This window comes from Oncorhynchus mykiss, chromosome 7, assembly GCF_057628025.1.
Source record: "Oncorhynchus mykiss isolate SJ-2025 chromosome 7, ASM5762802v1, whole genome shotgun sequence".
In the NCBI taxonomy this organism is placed as follows: Eukaryota; Metazoa; Chordata; class Actinopteri; order Salmoniformes; family Salmonidae; genus Oncorhynchus; species Oncorhynchus mykiss.
The window spans coordinates 27,730,739-27,749,928 of NC_143028.1; the positions used below are offsets into that span (position 1 = coordinate 27,730,739).

At 45.7% G+C, this 19,190-nt stretch overlaps 2 protein-coding genes across 36 annotated transcripts in view; both read left to right on the top strand.

Moving 5' to 3' along the window:
* LOC110527660 (copine-3-like) overlaps window positions 1–5,448 on the top strand; it is a 43,057-nt gene extending 37,609 nt beyond the window's left edge. For 16 of the 35 annotated variants that reach the window (XM_090240629.1, XM_090240624.1, XM_090240626.1 and 13 more), the window contains 2 exons: window positions 470–707; window positions 953–5,448. In XM_090240629.1, coding sequence (XP_090096755.1) covers window positions 470–707; window positions 953–1,066 — 352 coding nt within the window. In that variant the 3' untranslated portion in view covers window positions 1,067–5,448. The remainder of the gene's footprint in view (window positions 1–469; window positions 708–952) is intronic. The other 19 variants (XR_016497174.1, XR_016497178.1, XR_016497182.1 and 16 more) reach the window with 2 other exon arrangements.
* A 903-nt stretch (window positions 5,449–6,351) lies between these two features.
* The window catches only part of fer1l4 (fer-1 like family member 4), a 97,939-nt gene continuing 85,100 nt past the window's right edge, over window positions 6,352–19,190 (top strand). Inside the window, exons 1-3 of the mRNA XM_036983157.2 lie at window positions 6,352–6,628; window positions 13,256–13,311; window positions 15,085–15,173. Coding sequence (XP_036839052.2) covers window positions 6,550–6,628; window positions 13,256–13,311; window positions 15,085–15,173 — 224 coding nt within the window. The 5' untranslated portion in view covers window positions 6,352–6,549. The remainder of the gene's footprint in view (window positions 6,629–13,255; window positions 13,312–15,084; window positions 15,174–19,190) is intronic.

Genomic DNA, 19,190 nt, shown 5'->3' on the forward strand with positions numbered 1-19,190 from the left:
GTGATTATGATAGGCTATATATAGGTCATATGTTGGTCACATGCATGCGACGCTTACATGTTTCACGTAAAGAGCTGAGGATTGCGGGAATAGGAATTACTGCCATTTGGAATTTTTTGCAGCTTCAGCATGGACAGCGCAATAAACACTTGCAGTGGTGCCTTTTTTGCTGCAGTAGGGAGGAGAGCAAGACAATTATTTAAACAAACAGTGTGCTTCAAGCATCGGACAAGCTCAGTGCATATGTAGTTGACCTAAGATTTTTGTTGTTGTTGGGGACGGCCCTAATGTACGAACATTATACAAATCAGACATTTGCAGTAGACGGGCTACTCAACCATTTTGAAAATAGTCTCTCAGAATGAACACTGGATAGAGGAAGAATTTGCCTTGTCTACCTCATTGTGTTCATTGCAAACTGAATGAAATTTAACAAACTGTTCTGTCCTCTGCTTTTAATTTCCCTCAGCAATACTTTGTCCTACTCATCATCACCGATGGGGAGATCACAGACCCCGGACCAGACCCGGGACGCTATCGTCAAGGCCTCACGCCTGCCCATGTCCATCATCATCATCGGGGTGGGCGAAGCCAACTTCAAGGCAATGGAGCTGCTAGATGGAGATGAAGGCATTCTCAAGTCCCTGAGTGGCAAACCCGTGGCCAGGGACATTGTACAGTTTGTGCCCTTCAGACAGTTTGCCAATGTATGTTTATTTTAGTCTGTGGTTGTTATTGTGCAGTGTGTTGTCAATACCACTGAGAAGATTCACGATGGAACATCACTTTACATCAGTCTAGTCTGTAATAGTATCCGTGGGTAGTGAAACACCATTCCATACCACTTTGGTAAAATATTGACAGATTTGACATACTTTTCTATCTTGAGTTTTTGTTTTGTTGCCCCGCTGTTGGCACTCATCCCATCACACTGTTATTCCGTCCTCTGCAGGATCCTAAGGAAGCCCTCGCCCAGAGCGTCTTGGCTGAAGTGCCAAATCAACTTATGTCCTACTTCAAAATGCTGAAACTAGATCCAGTCAATGTTGCTGCCATCAAGACTTAGTGGAGCAAGCAGAACTGCAGTGCTTCACCCTTCTAGCCACACGAGGGAGCCAACACACCACACAGGGAAATTATCAGAAGTGTAAATCACATCCTGGAATTACTGTGTCAATGCTCATTGTACCTTTTGATACCAATTATGTACCACATGTAACTGTATTTTCTATTTTATTTTCAACAATCATAGATATTTCTTATTATTCTTTCATTCCTCCGAGTCAGGAATTAACAAGGAGTTCAACAATGGTGATGATCCAAAATTGGGGAAAAGGAGGGCTTTAATGCATTTCATGAAATGCTCCTTCAAAACATTTGATGGAATAAAGTAGGCTACTCACGTAACAACAACTGTTTAACTGGTGGTGTGTGTGTGTGTGTGTGTGTGATATATGCACTACTGTTCAAAAGTTTGGGGTCACTTAGAAATGTCCTTGTTTTTGAAAGTAACATCAAACTGATCAGAAATACAGTGTAGACATTGTTAATGTTGTAAATGACTATTGTAGCTGGAAACGGCAGATTAAAAAAAATAAATAAATTGAATATCTACATAGGCGTGCAGAGGCCCATTATCAGCAACCATCACTCCTGTGTTCCAATGGCACGTTGTGTTAGCTAATCCAAGTTGATAATTTTAAAGGCTAATTGATCATTAGGAAACCCTTTTGCAATTATGTTAGCACAGCTGAAAACTCTGCTACCAGACGCCTCAAGTCCTCAACTGGCAGCTTCATTAAATAGTACCCGCAAAACACCAGTCTCAACATCAACAGTGAAGAGGCGACTCTGGGATGCTGGCCTTCTAGGCAGAGTTCCTCTGTCCAGTGTCTTGTGTTCTTTTGTCCATCTTAATCTTTTATTTTTATTGGCCAGTCTGAGATGTGGCTTTTTCTTGGCACCTCTGCCTAGAATGCCAGCATCCCGGAGTTGCCTCTTCACTGTTGATGTTGAGACTGGTGTTTTGCGGGTACTATTTTTACTATTTAATCTGCCAGTTAAGGACTTGTGAGGTGTCTGTTTCTCAAACTAGACACTCTAATGTACTCATCCTCTTGCTTAGTTGTGCACCGGGGCCTCCCACTCTGTCTATTCTGTTAGATCCAGTTTGCGTTGTACGAGATCTTCAGTTTCTTGGCAATTTCTCAAATGGAATAGCCTTAATTTCTCAGAACAAGAATAGACTGATGAGTTTCAGAAGAAAGTACTTTGTTTCTGGCCATTTTGAGCCTGTGATTGAACCCACGAATCTTGATGCTCCAGATACTCAACTAGTCTAAATAAGACCAGTGTCTGTTCTTTTGGCCATCTTTTATTTTTATTGGCCAGTCTGAAATATAGCCTTGTCTTTGCAACTCTGCCTAGAAGGCCAGCATCCCGGAGTCGCCTCTTCACTGTTGACAATGAGACTGGTGTTTTGCGGGTACTATTTAATGAAGCTGCCAGTTGAGGACTTGAGGCGTCTGTTTCAAGTCCGTTAAGAACACATTCTTACAATGACTGCCTACCCCGGCCAAACCCGGACGACGCAGAGCCAATTGTGCGCAGCCCTTTGGGACTCCCAATCACAGACGGTTGTGGTACAGCCTGGAATCGAACCAGACTCTGTAGTGATGCCGCAGGCACTGAGAAGCAGTGCCTTAGACCGCTGCGCCTCTTGGTAGCTATCTTATGTGCCTTTTACTGAGGACTGGCTTCCATCTGGCAACTCTCAATATTGTTGGCTGTGGGAAGAAGTGGTTGCCATTTCATTTTTTCACCTAGTCCCACCGATTGACACTTTGGGGTGATGTTGGTGCAAATGAGTAACTCGTATCGACAAACAGAGCCTACATTTTGTATAGGTTTTATCTACCACTTGTTGGCAATCTCCGTTTTAGTTTACAGGGAAACTGACATGTTCCCAGACGGCAGACCTGAATGATACAGGGGAGTCTTCTAGTTCTGGTTCACCAATGCTTGCCATGTTGCTCCTTAACATTTAGCTAACTGCTAATTCCTTCATAAGATAATTGCTGCTACGACGGTCCCGGCTCTGTTCTTGCTAGAGTGAAATAACTCATGAGCGGAGCTACATACAGCTACGAGACTAAACAACCGCACCAGCATATGGTCTCACAAGGGGTCTGAGGATCTCATCTCGGTACCTAATGGCAGTCAGGCTACCTCTGGCGAGCACATGGATGGCTGTGCGGCCCCCAAAGAAATGCCACCCCACACCATGACTGACCCACCGCCAAACCGGTCATGCTGGAGGATGTTGCAGGAAGCAGAACGTTCTCCACGGCGTCTCCAGACTCTGTCACGTCTGTCACATGTGCTCAGTGTGAACCTGCTTTCATCTGTGAGAGCAGAGGCCGCCAGTGGCGAATTTGCCAATCTTGGTGTTCTCTGGCAAATGCCAAACGTCCTGCACGGTGTTGGGCTGTAAGCACAACCCCCACCTGTGGACGTCGGGCCCTCATACCACCCTCATGGAGTCTGTTTCTGACCGTTTGAGCAGACACATGTACATTTGTGGCCTGCTGGAGGTCATTTTGCAGGGCTCTGGCAGTGCTCCTCCTTGCACAAAGGCGGAGGTAGCGGCCCTGCTGCTGGGTTGTTGCCCTCCTACGGCTTCCTCCACATCTCCTGATGTACTGGCCTGTCTCCTGGTAGCGCCTCCATGCTCTGGACACTACGCTGACAGACGCAGCAAACCTTCTTGCCACAGCCCACTTGTGTGGGTTGTAGACTCCGTCTCATGCCACCACTAGAGTGAAAGCACCGCCAGCATTCAAAAGTGACCAAAACATCAGCCAGGAAGCATAGGAACTGAGAAGTGGTCTGTGGTCACCACCTGCAGAACCACTCCTTTATTGGGGGTGTCTTGCTAATTGCCTATAATTTCCACCTGTTGTCTATTCCATTTGCACAACACCATGTGAAATGTATTATCAATCAGTGTTGCTTCCTAAGTAGACAGTTTGATTTCACAGAAGTGTGATTGACTTGGAGTTACATTGTGTTGTTTAAGTGTTCCCTTTATTTTTTTGAGCAGTGTATATATTTTCCTATATATAATATATGATTATTGTACTGCACCGTGGACTCTGTACCGAACGGTTCTATACAAATACATGTACCGTTTCACCTCTAATATTTACCCATGATAGAAATTGTCTGAATATTAATATTTGACATGAATGACAACCGTTCAGGAGATATCGGTCCTCTAAGTTGGACCCTTTAGCCTATTCTTGGACCCTCCCCCCACACTACCATGAGACATCAATATCTTGGTCATTGATTAAGACAAAACGTTGATTTTGAGGTCATTTTGAGGTTTTAAATAATAATCTCAAACTTCTATAGGAAACATATGATAGAATTGACATTCCCATTCAAGTTGACATTCAACAGTGGGAGGACCGGGTGTTGGTCTGAAAATCTCCCCCCTGCCAGAATTTCCCCATCTAATTTCCTTAATTTTGTGGCTAGAGTCAAATACTTTCTATAGAACAAACTCCACGTCAGGATAGGCAACCGAAATTAATAGTTAATGTGTGTTGGGGGGTAACCTGTAACCGAAAGGTTGCTAGATCGAATCCCAGAGCTGACAAGGTAAAAATCTGTCATTCTGCCCCTGAACAAGGCAGTCAGTTAACCCACTGTTCCTAGGCCATCATTGAAAATAAGATTTTGTTCTTAATAACTGACTTGGCTAGTTAGACAAAGGTAAAAAAAAATGTAAGCTAAACTGACAACTGAGTAATGAGCAGAAAGCAAGTCGCAGCAATGAAGAATGCAAAGGGAAGTGTATTCTGGCAAGGGGGAGATTTTCCGCACAACACCGGCAGCCATCTTTGTGGTAGTAGTTGGAAGTTAAAATGTCAATGCTATTTCAATTTCAATGGCGTACCAGCTAGGGTCTGAAAGGATAGGTCCAATCTGTGAATTATATTTGTCGGATTGAAATTACACCCACCCTGTATTCAAGAGTATTTCCGTGTTACAACAATGTGCTTTTGAAGCCAAAGAAGTGGATTTGACGTTGTTTGTGATACACACACAGTGCATTCGGAAAGTATTTAGAGCCCTTCCCCTTTTCCACATTTTGTTACGTTACAACCTTATTCTAAAATGGATTCAATTCAATTAATTGGACATAATTTGGAAAGGCACACACCTGCATTTATACGGAGACTTGATTACACACAGGTGGATTGTATTTATCATCATTAGTCCTTTCGGTCAACATTGGATCATTCAGAGATCCTCACTGAACTTCTGGAGAGAGTTTGCTGCACTGAAAGTAAAGGGGCTGAATAATTTTGCACGCCCAATTTTTCAGTTTTTGATTTGTTAAAAAAGTTTAAAATATCCAATAAATGTCGTTCCACTTCATGATTGTGTCCCACTTGTTGTTAATTCTTCACAAAAAAATACAGTTTTATATCTTTATGTTTAAAGCCTGAAATGTGGCAAAAGGTCGCAAAGTTCAAGGGGGCCGAATACTTTCGCAAGGCATTGTGTATATATACAGTAAATACAAAGTGTTTTGTTTAATTTAAAGGGAATCCATTTTGCTTCTACTGAACAAAAATATAAACACAACATGTAAAGTGTTGGTCCCATGTTTCATGAGCTAAAATAAGAGGCCAGACATTTTCCATGTCCACCAAAAGCTTATTACTCTCATTTTGTCAATTTTTTTTTTACATCCCCGTTAGTGAGCATTTGACCTTTACAAAAATAATCCATCCACCTTACAAGTGTGGCATATTAAGAAGCCAATTAAACAGCATAATCATTACACATGTGCACTTTGAGCTTGGGACAATAAAAGGCCGCTCAAGTGTGCAGTTGTCGTCACACAACACAATGCTACAGATGTCTGAAGTTTTGATGGAGCTTGCAATTGGCATGCTGACTGCAGGAATGTCCACCAGAGTTATTGCCAGAGAATTATGGGATTGTCTGAGGAGGGGAAGGGGGGTGCCCAGGAGTATTTCTGTCAGTCATAAGCCCTGTTGTGGGGAGAAACCTATTCTGATTGGCTGGGTGGACCTGGCTCCCAAGTGGGCGGGCCTTCCCCTGCCCAGTCATGTGTAATTCATAGCTTAGGACCTAATGCATTTCCTTTAATGAACTGTAACTCAGTAAACTCAGTACTATTTGGTCTTTTGACTGATCAGATCAGCTTTTGTGTCAATAATTGAGCAAAAGATCAGAATTGTGCTGCCTGTGTAAACGTAGCCTATGCGTTCTGTCTGATTGTGACTAACCAGGCTGGGCAACTCCTACCTCACATTCCTCAAACATTAGGAACTTCCCCTTTAGAAAACAAAACACTGTTTTTGTCCCTCATTGAATCAACACCTATGTAGATAGGAGATTTTGTTAGAGGTTCAGTTGACAGCATGTGAGCTACTGGTCTCCACACTCAAACAGATCAGAGCTGTACGATGATATCTATTGGATACAGTTACATACTCAAACAGAAACATGTCCATCACTGTCAACCTGAAGAGGATCACCAATTTACCTGGGACGTACGATCGAAAAGTGGAGTTATCCTTTAGAGGTACATAAGTGCAGTTATGTTGAGCTTTCAGACATTCAGCTTTCATGAATATGTTTGATGTGATTGTCTGCCATGGATGCAACTTATCCTCTGAACATGTATTGTATTTGATTGACATGAAAGTAAATGTTTGCTTTACCTGGATATGAAACCTGAGGTTCAACTAGATGAAAGAGGATAGTTTCATATTGGGTGGTGGTGTACATTTAGTAATCTTGTAGATCCACAAGTATATTACAGTTCTTGAATTCTGGTGACATTTGAAGCCATAAAGTGTTTGTTTATAAATACATTGTTAACAAACAATGGAGTGAATGCAATTTATCCACAAGCTTTTGGGTTCTGATCAAGTTAGACAGTTGAACTTGAAGTTGTTTTTCGCAAGTTATATTCTTTAAGAATCAATGGCTATATACAGTTGAAGTCGGAAGTTTACATACACTTAGGTTGGAGTCATTAAAGTTAGTTTTTAAACCACTCCACAAATTTCTTGTTAACAAACTATAGTTTTGGCAAGTCAGTTAAGACATCTACTTTGTGCATGACACAAGTAATTGTTCCAACAATTGTTTATAGACAGATTATTTCACTGTATCACATTTCCAGTTGGTCATAAGTTTACATTCACTAAGTTGGCTGTGCCTTTAAACAGCTTGGAAAATTACAGAACATGATGTCATGGCTTTAGAAGGTTCTGACAGGCTAATTGACATCATTTGAGTCAATTGGAGGAGTACCTGTGGATGTATTTCAAGGCCTACCTTCAAACTCAGTGCCTCTTTGCTTGACATCGTGGGAATATCAAAAGAAATCAGCCAAGACCTCAGAAAAAATGTTGTAGAGCTCCACAAGTCTGGTTCATCCTTGGGAGCAATTTACAAATGCCTGAAGTTACCACGTTCATCTGTACAAACAATAGTACGCAAGTATAAACATCATGGGACCACACAGCCGTCATACCGCTCAGGAAGGAGACACGTTCTGTCTCCTAGAGATGAACGTGTTTTGGTGCGAAAAGTGCAAATCAATCCCAGGACAACAGCAAAGGACCTTGTGAAGATGCTGGACGAAATGGGTCCGAAAGTATCTATATCCACAGTAAAACGAGTCCTGTATCGACACAACCTGAAAGACCGCTCAGCAAGGAAGAAGCCAATGCTCCAAAATCGCCATAAAACGCCAGACTACGGTTTGCAACTGCACAAAGATCGTACTTTTTGGATAAATGTCCTCTAGTCTGATGAAACAAAAACACATTGGTTTTGGAGAAAAAAGGGTTAGGCTTGCAAGCCGTAGAACACCTTCCCAACCGTGAAGCACGGGGGTGGCAGCATCATGTTGTAGGGATGCTTTGCTGCAGGAGGGACTGGTGCACTCGGGCGACCCGGGGGGCGAGGTGCCGGGCGATCCGGGTGGAGGCGGTGGAAGTCCCTCAGGAGTGAAGGGTCCAAAATGTCCCCCACCGGTACCCAGCACCTCTCCTCCGGACCGTACCCTTCCCAGTCCACGAGGTACTGTAGGCCCCTCGCCCGGCGTTTCGAGTCCAGAATGGCACGTACTGTGTGCGCCGGGGACCCCTCGATGTCCAGAGGGGGCGGAGGGACCTCTGGCACCTCACCTTCTTGTAGGGGACCAGCCTCCACCGGCCTGAGGAGAGACACATGAAACGAGCTGTTAATACGATAATAAGTAGGAAGTTGTAACTTATAACACACCTCGTTTATCCTCCTCAGGACTTTAAATGGCCCCACACACTGTGGCCTCAGCTTCCGGCAGGGCAGGCGGAGGGGCAGGTTTCGGGTCGAGAGCCAGACCCGGTTCCCCGGTGCGAACACGGGGGCCTCACTGCGGTGCTGGTCAGCGCTCTTCTTCTGTCATCCCCCAGCCAGTCTCAACGATTCCTGGACGGCTCTCCAGGTGTCCTTTGAGCGCTGCACCCATTCCTCCACCGCAGGCGCTTCGGTCTGGCTCTGATGCCATGGCGCCAGGACCGGCTGGTAGCCCAACACACACTGGAAGGGAGACATGTTAGTTGAGGAGTGGCGAAGGGAGTTCTGAGCGAGCTCTGCCCATGGAACATACCTCGCCCACTCACCTGGCCGATCCCGGCAATAGGACCGCAGAAACCTGCTCACATCCTGCTTTAATTGCTCCACCTGCCCATTACTCTCGGGTGGAAATCCGAGGTCAGGCTGACCGAGACCCCCAGCCTCTCCATAAACGCCCTCCAAACTCTGGACGTGAACTGGGGACCCCGATCAGAGACGATGTCCTCAGGCACCCCGTAGTGCCGGAAGACATGGGTAAACAGAGCCTCCGCAGTCTGCAGGGCCGTAGGGAGACCGGGCAACGGGATGAGACGAAAACCGATCCACAACGACCAGGATCGTAGTACTTCCCTGGGATGGGGGTAGGTCGGTGAGGAAGTCCACCTACAAGTGTGACCACGGCCTTTGTGGAACGGGGAGGGGCTGTAACTTCCTTCTAGGCAGGTGTCGGGGAGCCTTGCTCTGAGCGCACACCGAGCAGGAGGAGACATAAAACCTCACGTCCTTCGCCAACGTGGGCCACCAGTACCTCCCCCTAAGACTCCGCACCGTCTTCTCGATGCCAGGATGACCCGAGGAGGGTAGAGTATGGGCCCAACGAATTAACCTGTCATGGACACCCCGCGGCACGTACTGAGCCCCTGCTGGACACTGAGGGGGTGCAGGCTCCAACCGTGATGCCCTCTATCTCCACGTCCACCTCCCGTACCACCGGTGCCATGAGACATGAAGGTGGAAGGATGGGGGTCGGCTCGATGGACCGCTCCTCGGTATCATATAGGCGGGACAGCGCGTCGGCCTTCGTGTTTTGGGAGCCTGGCCGGCACGAGATGGTGAAACGGAACCGGGTAAAGAACATGGCCCATTTAGCCTGACACGGATTCAGTCTCCTCCCTGCCCGGATATACTCGAGATTACGATGGTCAGTCCAAATGAGAAAAGGGTGTTTAGCCCCCTCAAGCCAATGTCTCCACACCTTCAGAGCCTTGACTACAGCTAACAACTCCCGGTCCCCCACGTCATAGTTTCGCTCTGCCGGACCGAGGTTCTTCGAAAAAAAGGCGCAAGGGCGGAGCTTCGGTGGCGCGCCCGAGTGCTGGGACAGCACGGCCCCTACCCCAGCCTCGGACGCATCCACCTCCACTATGAACGCTAAAAAGGGGTCCGGATGCGCCAACACGGGCGCATTGGTGAACAGCTCCTTCAGACGACTGAAAGCTCTGCCCCGACTCTGTTGACCAGCGCAAGCGCGCCAGTCCTCCCTTCAGCAGTGAGGTAATGGGAGCAGCCACCTGACCAAAACCCCGGATAAACCTCCGGTAGTAATTGGCAAACCCTAAAAACCTCTGCAGCTCTTTTACCTTGGTCGGAGTCGGCCAATTACGCACGGCTGTAACGCGGTCACACTCCATCACCACCCCGGAGGTGGAAATGCGATAACCCAGGAAGGAAACGGCTTGTTTGGAGAACACTCATTTCTCAGCCTTGACATACAGGTCATGCTCCAGCAGTCGCCCAAGTACCTTATACGCACCAGAGACATGTGCGCGGCGTGTGTGGCAGAATAGATCAGGATGTCATCGATGTACACTACCCCTCCCTGCCTGTGCAGGTCTCGGAGAATCTCGTCTACCAAAGATTGGAAAACGGCTGGAGCATTCTTCCACCCATATGGCATGACGTGGTACTCATAATGGCCAGATGTAGTACTAAATGCGGTCTTCCACTCATCTCCTCCCCCGGATACGCACCGGGTTATATGCACTCCTCAGGTCCAGTTTTGTGAAGAAACGCGCCCCGTGAAATGATTCCACCGCCGTAGCGATGAGAGGTAGTGGGTAGCTAAACCCCACTGTGATGGAATTTAGACCTCTATAATCAATGCACGGACACAGACCTCCCTCCTTCTTCTTCACAAAAAAATAAGCTTGAGGAGACGGGTGACGTGGAGGGCCGAATGTACCCCTGTCCCAGAGATTCGGTGACGTATGTCTTCATAGCCACTGTCTCCTCCTGGGACAATGGGTACACGTGACTCCTAGGAAGTGCAGCGTTTTCCAGAAGGTTTATCGCGCAGTCCCCTCGACGATGGGGTGGTAATTAGGTCGCCTTCTTTTTACAGAAGGCGATAGCCAAATCGGCATATTCAGAGGGAATGCGCACAGTGGAAACTTGGTCTGGACTCTCCACCGTAGTCGCACCTACAGAAACTCCTACACACCTGCCTGAACACTCCTCTGACCACCCTCGAAGAGCCCCCTGTCTCCATGAAATCACCGGGTTGTGATGAGCTAGCCAGGGAATTCCCAGCACCATTGGAAACGCAGGTGAATCGATAAGGAATAGACTAATCCGCTCCTTATGATCCCCCTGCGTTACCATGTCCAGTGGCACCGTGGCCTCCCTAACCAGCCCTGACCCTAATGATTGGCTATCTAAGGAGTGCACGGGGAAAGGTTGGTTTAACGACACCAGGGGAATCCCTAGCCTTAGCGCGAGCCCACGATCCATGAAGTTCCCAGCTGCGCCTGAATCGACTAGCGCCTTATGCTGTAGAGAGGGAGAACCCAGGGAAAGACGTTAGCACAAACATATGGCCGACAGGAATCTCTGGGTGAGTCTGGTGCTGACTCACCTGGGGTGAACGAGTAGTGCTCCGCCTGCCTTCCTGACTCCAAGACGAGCTCCTCCAGCACTGGTCGGCAGTGTGTCCTCGCCGACCACAACTTGTGCAGTAGGAAACTCCTCCTCCGGTCCCCCTCGATGCAGCCCCCCTAACTCCATGGGGATGGGAGCAGGAGGGCCTGGAGGTGGAATCGACAGGGCCCGTTCTGACGCTCCCGGGCAGCCAGCAGGTTGTCCAGACGAATGGACATGTCTATCAGTTCATCCAGGGAGATGGTGGTGTCCCGACACGCTAGCTCCCTGCGGACGTCTTCCCTGAGGCTACAACGATAGTGGTCCATCAGAACCCTGTCGTTCCACCCCGTCCCTTCGGCCAAGGTCCGGAACTCCAGGACAAGGTCCTGCGCGCTCCTCGTCTCCTGTCGCAGGTGGACCAGCCCTCCCGTGGGTGGTCGTACACAGCCCGGAATCGGCGGGCGAACTCGGGGTAGTGATCCCTCGCCGAGTCTGGGCCATTCCACACTGCGTTGTCCCACTCCAGGGCTCGCCCAGTCAGACAGGAGACGAGGACACTCACGCTCTCCACCCCTGAGGGAGTCGGACGGACGGTAGCTAGGTACAACTCCAGTTGTAGGAGAAACCCCTGACACCCAGCCTCCGACCCATCGTACTCCCTGGGGACCACCAGACGCAGGGCACCGGAGTCGGACGCTGAAGCAGGGGTAGGTGGTGCTGGTGGAGGGGGCGCTGGAGGAGAGGTGGGAAGGCCACTCCTCTCCCATCGGTCCATCCTCTCCATCAGCTGATACATTGCTGACCCAATCCGGTGAAGAATGGTGGTGTAATGGAGACCCTCTCCTCCATCGATGGGAGAGGTGTGGCTGCTCCTGCTTATTCCATGACAAGGTGCGGGATTCTGTCACGGATGACTAGTAGGGGAAAGTAGGAATCAGGTGCAGAGAGCAGAGGGTTCACGGAGAAATGCACTTTATTCCAGCACAAAATGGTCATGCCCGTTTTGGGCATGACCATTTTGTGCTGGAATAAAGTTACCCTGTGCTTTGGATTGGTCAGTGTTTGTGCTGGAATAAAGTTACCCTGTGCTTTGGATTGGTCAGTGTTTTCCGCAAAACGTGAACAAAATATAATCCCGCACAAACAAGGGTGGGCTTCACAAGCTTAAAGAAGTAAGCAAATCAAGAAAACACAAATAGTAACAGGTGCAACTCATAAGAATAAACTAACTTAAAAGGGAAAAGGAATTGGTGGCGGCTAGTAGGCCGGTTACGACGACCGCCGAGCACCGCCCGAAACAGGCAGGGGAGCCAACTTCGGCGGGAGTCATGAGATAGCTAGTAATCCTCTTTAATATAGACACCTCCCCCGATAACAGTTTGCCCTCAAGGATCTTTGAATATCTTTGTAATAAGTGATTTTCAAGGCGATAACACCAACAACAAAATGTAGGAATGATTTATATATATTTTTAATAGGATTTTGTTTTTATTGATCTGTACAATACTTACTTTCTTGCATTCAAAATTATAGATATACTATAAATTCCCTAATGTCAATACAACTGTACTGGATGACTACTGGGATGAGCCAAGTACTTTCAACAAATCATAATGTTTTGTAGAATAAAGGACTTGCATTATGTTGTATCAATGGTAAACAGTTCAATATAAACAATAACATGTATGATGTGTAACTATTTGCCATTTTAAAGTGTGTTTCATGCTTGCAAAGAAGGGGGGCGCAAATGCCACTGCAATTCAAGAACTACCCATTCAATTTCAAGAAAACAGTGTCTTATTAAAACTACGGTGGTTAATTTACTTATTTTCAAGTTTTTGCAAGTGTAATTATGTCTACTGTTTTCTGTCCTACAGTATATTCATACAATGTGTGTAATATGTGTCCAGTCTTCTCAGCATATTTATCCATTTTTTAGGTTTTACCCACAAAACCAAGATTCTTCAGTGTGAAAATTTTGCCATTTTCAATGAGGTAAGATCCTTCTTGAATTAAATATTTGGCCCAGTATCAGGGTTGTAGTCAATTTGAGTTGGAATCATTCAATTCAGGAAATGATTTTTTTTAAACTTTTTTTTTTTTAAATCTCCTTTTCAGTTTATTGAAAAGAGATGCCCTTTTTCAATTATTGTAACGGAATTTCAGTTTACTTCCTAAATGGAATTTCAGTTTACTTCCTAATTTTTTTCTCCACAGAACATGTTGGTATCTGGTTGCGCTAAGCAACCATTTGCTTGTCCAGACGAAACCAGTTTGTCAAAAGTTGCTAGCTCACGTTTTAATTCTCAAACAAAATAAATACTGCAATTCCAACCACAATTCCAACCAAGCCTCAAAATACAGCTTAATCCATCAGCCAAGCAATTTATTAACTTGATCTCCACTATAAAAAACATCTAGACATTCTCTCACATTTCTTTTAGAATAACATGTAGTTTTCAACAGCGGAGATTTGTATAAACCTTGCTGTCTGTCTCCGACATTTTCAACATTGTTTCAAGATTCAAATTCGATCTCCTGCTGTCCCATAGTAAAAACCGAAACAGTACCATGGGGCCCAAACACTCACACAGAAACAAACTCCCACAAACCAAAAGTGAAACCCAGGCTACCTAAGTATGATTCTCAATCAGGGACAACAATTGACAGCTGCCTCTGATTGAGAACCATACTAGGCCGAACTCAAAAACTAACATAGAAAAACAAACATAGACTGCCCACCCCAACTCACGCCCTGACCATACTAAAACAAAGACAAAAACAAAGGAACTAAGGTCAGAACGTGACACATTGAGTCTGTACATAGTCAAAGCTTTCCTTAAGTTTTGGTCAGTCACAGTGGTCAGGTATTCTCTCTGTTTAGGGCCAAATAGCATTCTAGTTTACTCAGTTTTTTTGTTAATTCTTTCCAATGTGTCAAGTAATTATATTTTTGTTTGCTCATTATTTGGTTCGGTCTAATTGTGTTGCTGTCCTGGAGGTCTGTGGGGTCTTTTTGTGTTTGTGAACAGAGCCCCAGGAACAGCTTGCTCTCTCTCTTCTTACTGCTCCAGGTTCTTTGTATGATATTTTATTAGCAATGCTATCACTACTCTATTCTTCTCTCTGTGAGTCATCAAGTTGTCATTTACCTTACCGGTAATGGGTGGACATTCTCCACACATAGCAAACACGGGTGCTAAGCTCACAGTGGCACTGGGTGACAAGCATGCACACACAAAATACAGACTGGGGTTAACCTTTCACAAACACAAATTGAAGGTGGTACTGAATCAACATGAGGAGTCTCCATGTCACTCGTAAAGAAGCGTATTCAGTTTCTTGTTTGCATTCGCAGTTGTTGAGGGTTAGTTAGTGGCAGTTATCGACTGCAAATGATCTTTTTGCTAATTACAGATATGTTTGATTGATGCTATTATACAATTTGAACAGACACATGCATGATCCCATTTTATGGTGTTACTGTTTTCCTGAAGTTTTTTTTACAAATGTATCTACAGCGCAACAACAATGAACGAATGCCTGAAAAGTTTTGCAGAAATTCCAATCATGTTGGTCCCTCTTTAGCAAAACTTTAAATATAGATGTCATCGGTGACTTTTATGTGTTTTGTTTACAAAATACAAAGTTCACTTCTGTCCTGGGATCCTGGAAATGGCAAGCAAATGTGTGATTGATGAGAGAACATCGCCCCCTCACAAATTATTAACAGCTATTCCATACTCTTGAATGTCTCCATTTCTGCAGCACTTCAGGTGGCCAACCTATGGGAAGGTCATCAAGCACGAGGTACTCTCTGTCAGCTTGTACAACTGCAGCAAGGTTTTCAGCAACAGGTTAGTCTACAGATCATATGACGTAACTGTGAAATGCAAGGCCACACATATCAATAGTAGTTCTCTTTTAAATAATTGTTCGATATCTCACGATATCTCTCTTTGGGGTATCGCCACTTCTGTCGAAGACAGACAAGCTGCGCTGCGACCGGGAGGGACCCTCCCGACCCTCCCCCTTTATAAGTCGTTGCGTGTGAAACAAAGAGGCTCTCGAAACTAGGCTAGCTAACACTGCAAAGCGAGCTAACCAAGCTAGCTAACTCGTCAAGGCAAACTAGCTAACGTAAACTCCGCCCATTCCGTACAAATGTGTGCAACCGCGACATTCAAACGAGGTTGCAAAGAAAACGAATGGGACTGTAGTGACTGTGTTGACTTCAAAATCTGGGGTGTGAACTACGTTTCTATTCAAGCGTTGATCGACATGGTAATGGCTCTATAGTATTGAAGAAAAGTTGAAAAAACTGACCCTCCATTACATTGTGACGTGTCATGCCGTAACGAACAGCACACATAAAGGAACTCTTTCTGTCTTACAATCTCTCTCCACCAGGTGTAGCACTTCTCTCATCGTTTAAAAACAAGAGATGGACAGTGACGGGGGTAAGGGGGGATACCTAGTCATGTTTTGCATCATCACTGCAAGCGATCAGGACTCTCAAAGCCACTGTTCACTTCTGAAGATCACTTTAGCACCGCCCTAAAAACCCGATTCAAATTCAACACAAACCTTCAAATAGGTATGTAATGACACATTATATAAACTCTTTATAGTGATTTATTTACATTGTAGAGGCGATAAGGTGATAAGTTGGACAGATCGAGTGAAAAAAAAGCTGTTTCCCCACAAGACATCTCTCCTTCTCACTATCACGCAGTAGTCTTGCTTCCCCACACACCATTTTTAAAAAGACCCGACGGCGCTCATTGCCTTCCTGAATCATGCAGAAACAGGCAGCGTGGAGGTCTCGACATGGATTTTATTGGAAAGGGGAAAATTGTGCTTTACAATGGTATTGTACAGTTGATCTGCAAGTATTGGGAGCTAAAATAAGGTCAATTGTACGATGTACAAAAGTGAGTGAATTTACGTTACCGCTTCTAGCTAGTCCTACCCACCAATGGTGGAATTGCTATCCAGCTCCCTTATTTAGCGCACCTAGCATTCACTCATTTTGTGCTCACTGCCCTGTCCAACTGGTGCTACAGCCAAAGGGACATGCAAGACCAGAGAAAGATGCCACCCACGCGACTTTCTTCGGCTAGCTCAAGCTAGGCTACTAGCCCACGAGGCAAATGCCAGCTAGCTAACTACCAGTTTAACTAACAAACAGCTTAGCTAAAACTAAAACCTCACAGCTAACCTTGTGCTTACTAAACTGGCCAACTGTTCCTAGGCTGTCATTGAAAATAAGAATTTGTTCTTAAATGACTTGCCTAGTTAAATAAAGGTAAAATACATTTGGAAAGGCACACACCTGTCTATATAAGGTCCCACAGTTGACAGTGCATGTTAGCGCAAAAAATCAAGCCACGAGGTCGAAGGAATTGTCCGTAGAGCTCAGAGACAGGATTGGGTCGAGGCACAGATCTGTGGAAGGGTACCAAAACATTTTTGCAGCATTGAAGGTCCCCAAGAACACAGTGGCCTCCATCATTCTTAAATTGAAGAAGTTTGGAACCACCAAGACTCTTCCTAGAGCTGGCCAAACTGAGCAATCGGGGGAGAAGGGCCTTGGTTAGGGAGGTGATCAATAACCTGATGGTCACTGACAGAGCTCTAGAGATCCTCTATGGAGGTGGGAGACACTTCCAGAAGGACAACCATACCTGCAGCACTCCACCAATCAAGCATTTAAGGTAGTTTGGCCAGACGGAGGCCACTCAACAGTAAAAGGCACATGACAGCCCGCTTGGAATTTGCCAAAAAACAAGACTCTCAAACCATGAGAAACAAGATTCTCTGGTCACGTCTGTCAAGCGTCACGTCTGGAGGAAACCTGGCACCATCCCTACTGTGAAGCATGGTGGTGGCAGCATCATGCAGTGGGGATGTTTTTCAGTGGCAGGGACTGGGAGACTAGTCAGGATCAAGGCAAAGATGAATGGAGCAAAGTACAGAGAGTTCCTTGATGAAAACCTGCTCCAGAGCGCTCAGGACTTCAGACTAGGGCAAAAGTTCACCTTCCAACAGGACAATGACCCTAAGCACACAGCCAAGACAACGCAGGTGTGACTTCGGGACAAGTCTCAATGTCCTTGGGTGGCCTAGCAAGAGCCCGATCGCACATCTCTGGAGATCCCTAAAAATAGCTGTGCAGTAATGCTTCACCTCCAACCTGACAGAGCTTGAGAGGATCTGCACAGAAGAATGGGAGAAACTTTCCAAATACAGGTGTTCCAAGCCTGTAGCGTCATACCTAAGAAGGCTCAAAGCTGTAATCGCTGCCAAAGGTGCTTCAACAAAGTACTGAGTAAAGGGTCTGAATACTAAACGTGATATTTTATTTATTTATTTATAATAAATGTGCTAAAATGTATAAAAACCTGTTTTTCTTTTGTCATTATGGGGTATTGTGTGTAGACTGATGAGGACAATATACAATTTAATTAATTTTAGAATAAGGCGTTAACATAACAAACTGTGGAAAAAGTGAAGTGGTCAAGTCAATTTGCGGGGTTATGGGTTAGTCAAGGTATTTGAGGTAATATGTACATGTAGGTAGGGGTAAAGTGACTATGTATACAGTTGAAGTCAGAGGTTTACATACACTTAGGTTGGAGTCATTAAAACTCGTTTATCAACAACTCCACAAATTTCTTGTTAACAAACTATAGTTTTGGCAAGTTGGTTATGACATCTACTTTGTGCATGACACAAGTAATTTTTCTAACAATTGTTTACAGACAAATTATTTCACTTATAATTCCCAGAATCACAATTCTAGTGGGTCAGAAGTTTACATACACTAAGTTGACTGTGTCTTTAAACAGCATGGAAAATTCCAGAAAATGATGTCATGGCTTTAGAAGCTTCTTGATAGGTTAATGTTTAAATGTATTTGGCTAAGGTGTATGTATACTTCCGACTTCAACTGCAGATAATAAGCAGCGAGTAGCAGCAGTGTAAAAAAAAGGGGGGGGGGGGGGGGGGAGTCAATGCAAATAGTCCGGATAGCCATTTGATTAGCTATTCAGTAGTCTATGGCTTCGGGGTAGAAGCTGTTAAGGCGCCTTTTGGACCGAGACTTCATGCTCTTGTACCGCTTGCCATGCTGTAGCGGAGAAAACAGTCTATGACTTGGGTGACCGGAGTTTGAAAAATGTTTGGGCCTTCCTCTGACACCACCTGGTATAGAGGTCTTAAATTGCAGGAAGCTTGGCCCCAGTTATGTACTGGGCCCTACGCAGTACCCTCTGTAGCACTTTGAGGCGGTGATGCTCTCGATGGTGCAGCTGTATAACATTTTTGACGATCTGATGACCCATGCCAAATATTTTAAGTCTCCTGAGGGGGAATAGGTGTTGTCGTGCCCTCTTTGCGACTGTCTTGGTGTGTTTGGACCATGATAGTTTGTTGGTGATGTGGACACCAAGGAATTTGAAACTCTCAACCTGCTCCGCTACAGCCCCATCGATGAGAATGGGGGCATGCTCGGCCCTCCTTTTCCTGTAGTCCGTGATCATTTCCTTTGTCTTGATCACATTGAGGGAGAGGTTGTTGTCCTGGCACCACACGGACAGGTCTCTGACCTCCTCCCTATAGGCTGTCTCAACGGTGTCGGTTGTCAGGCCTACTACCGTTGTGTTGTCAGAAAACGTAATGAAGATATTGGAGTCGTGCTTGGCCACGCAGTCATGTGTAAACAAGGAGTACAGCAGTATAGGAAGGGACTAAGCACACACCCCTGTCTATTGTGCTCTAAGCTACAGTATTTCATACCAGCCTTGAGAGCCGATGGAAAGCGTGAGTGCCTCTCTTTCAAAACTGCTTTGCTACTTGCCCTTACTTCTGCA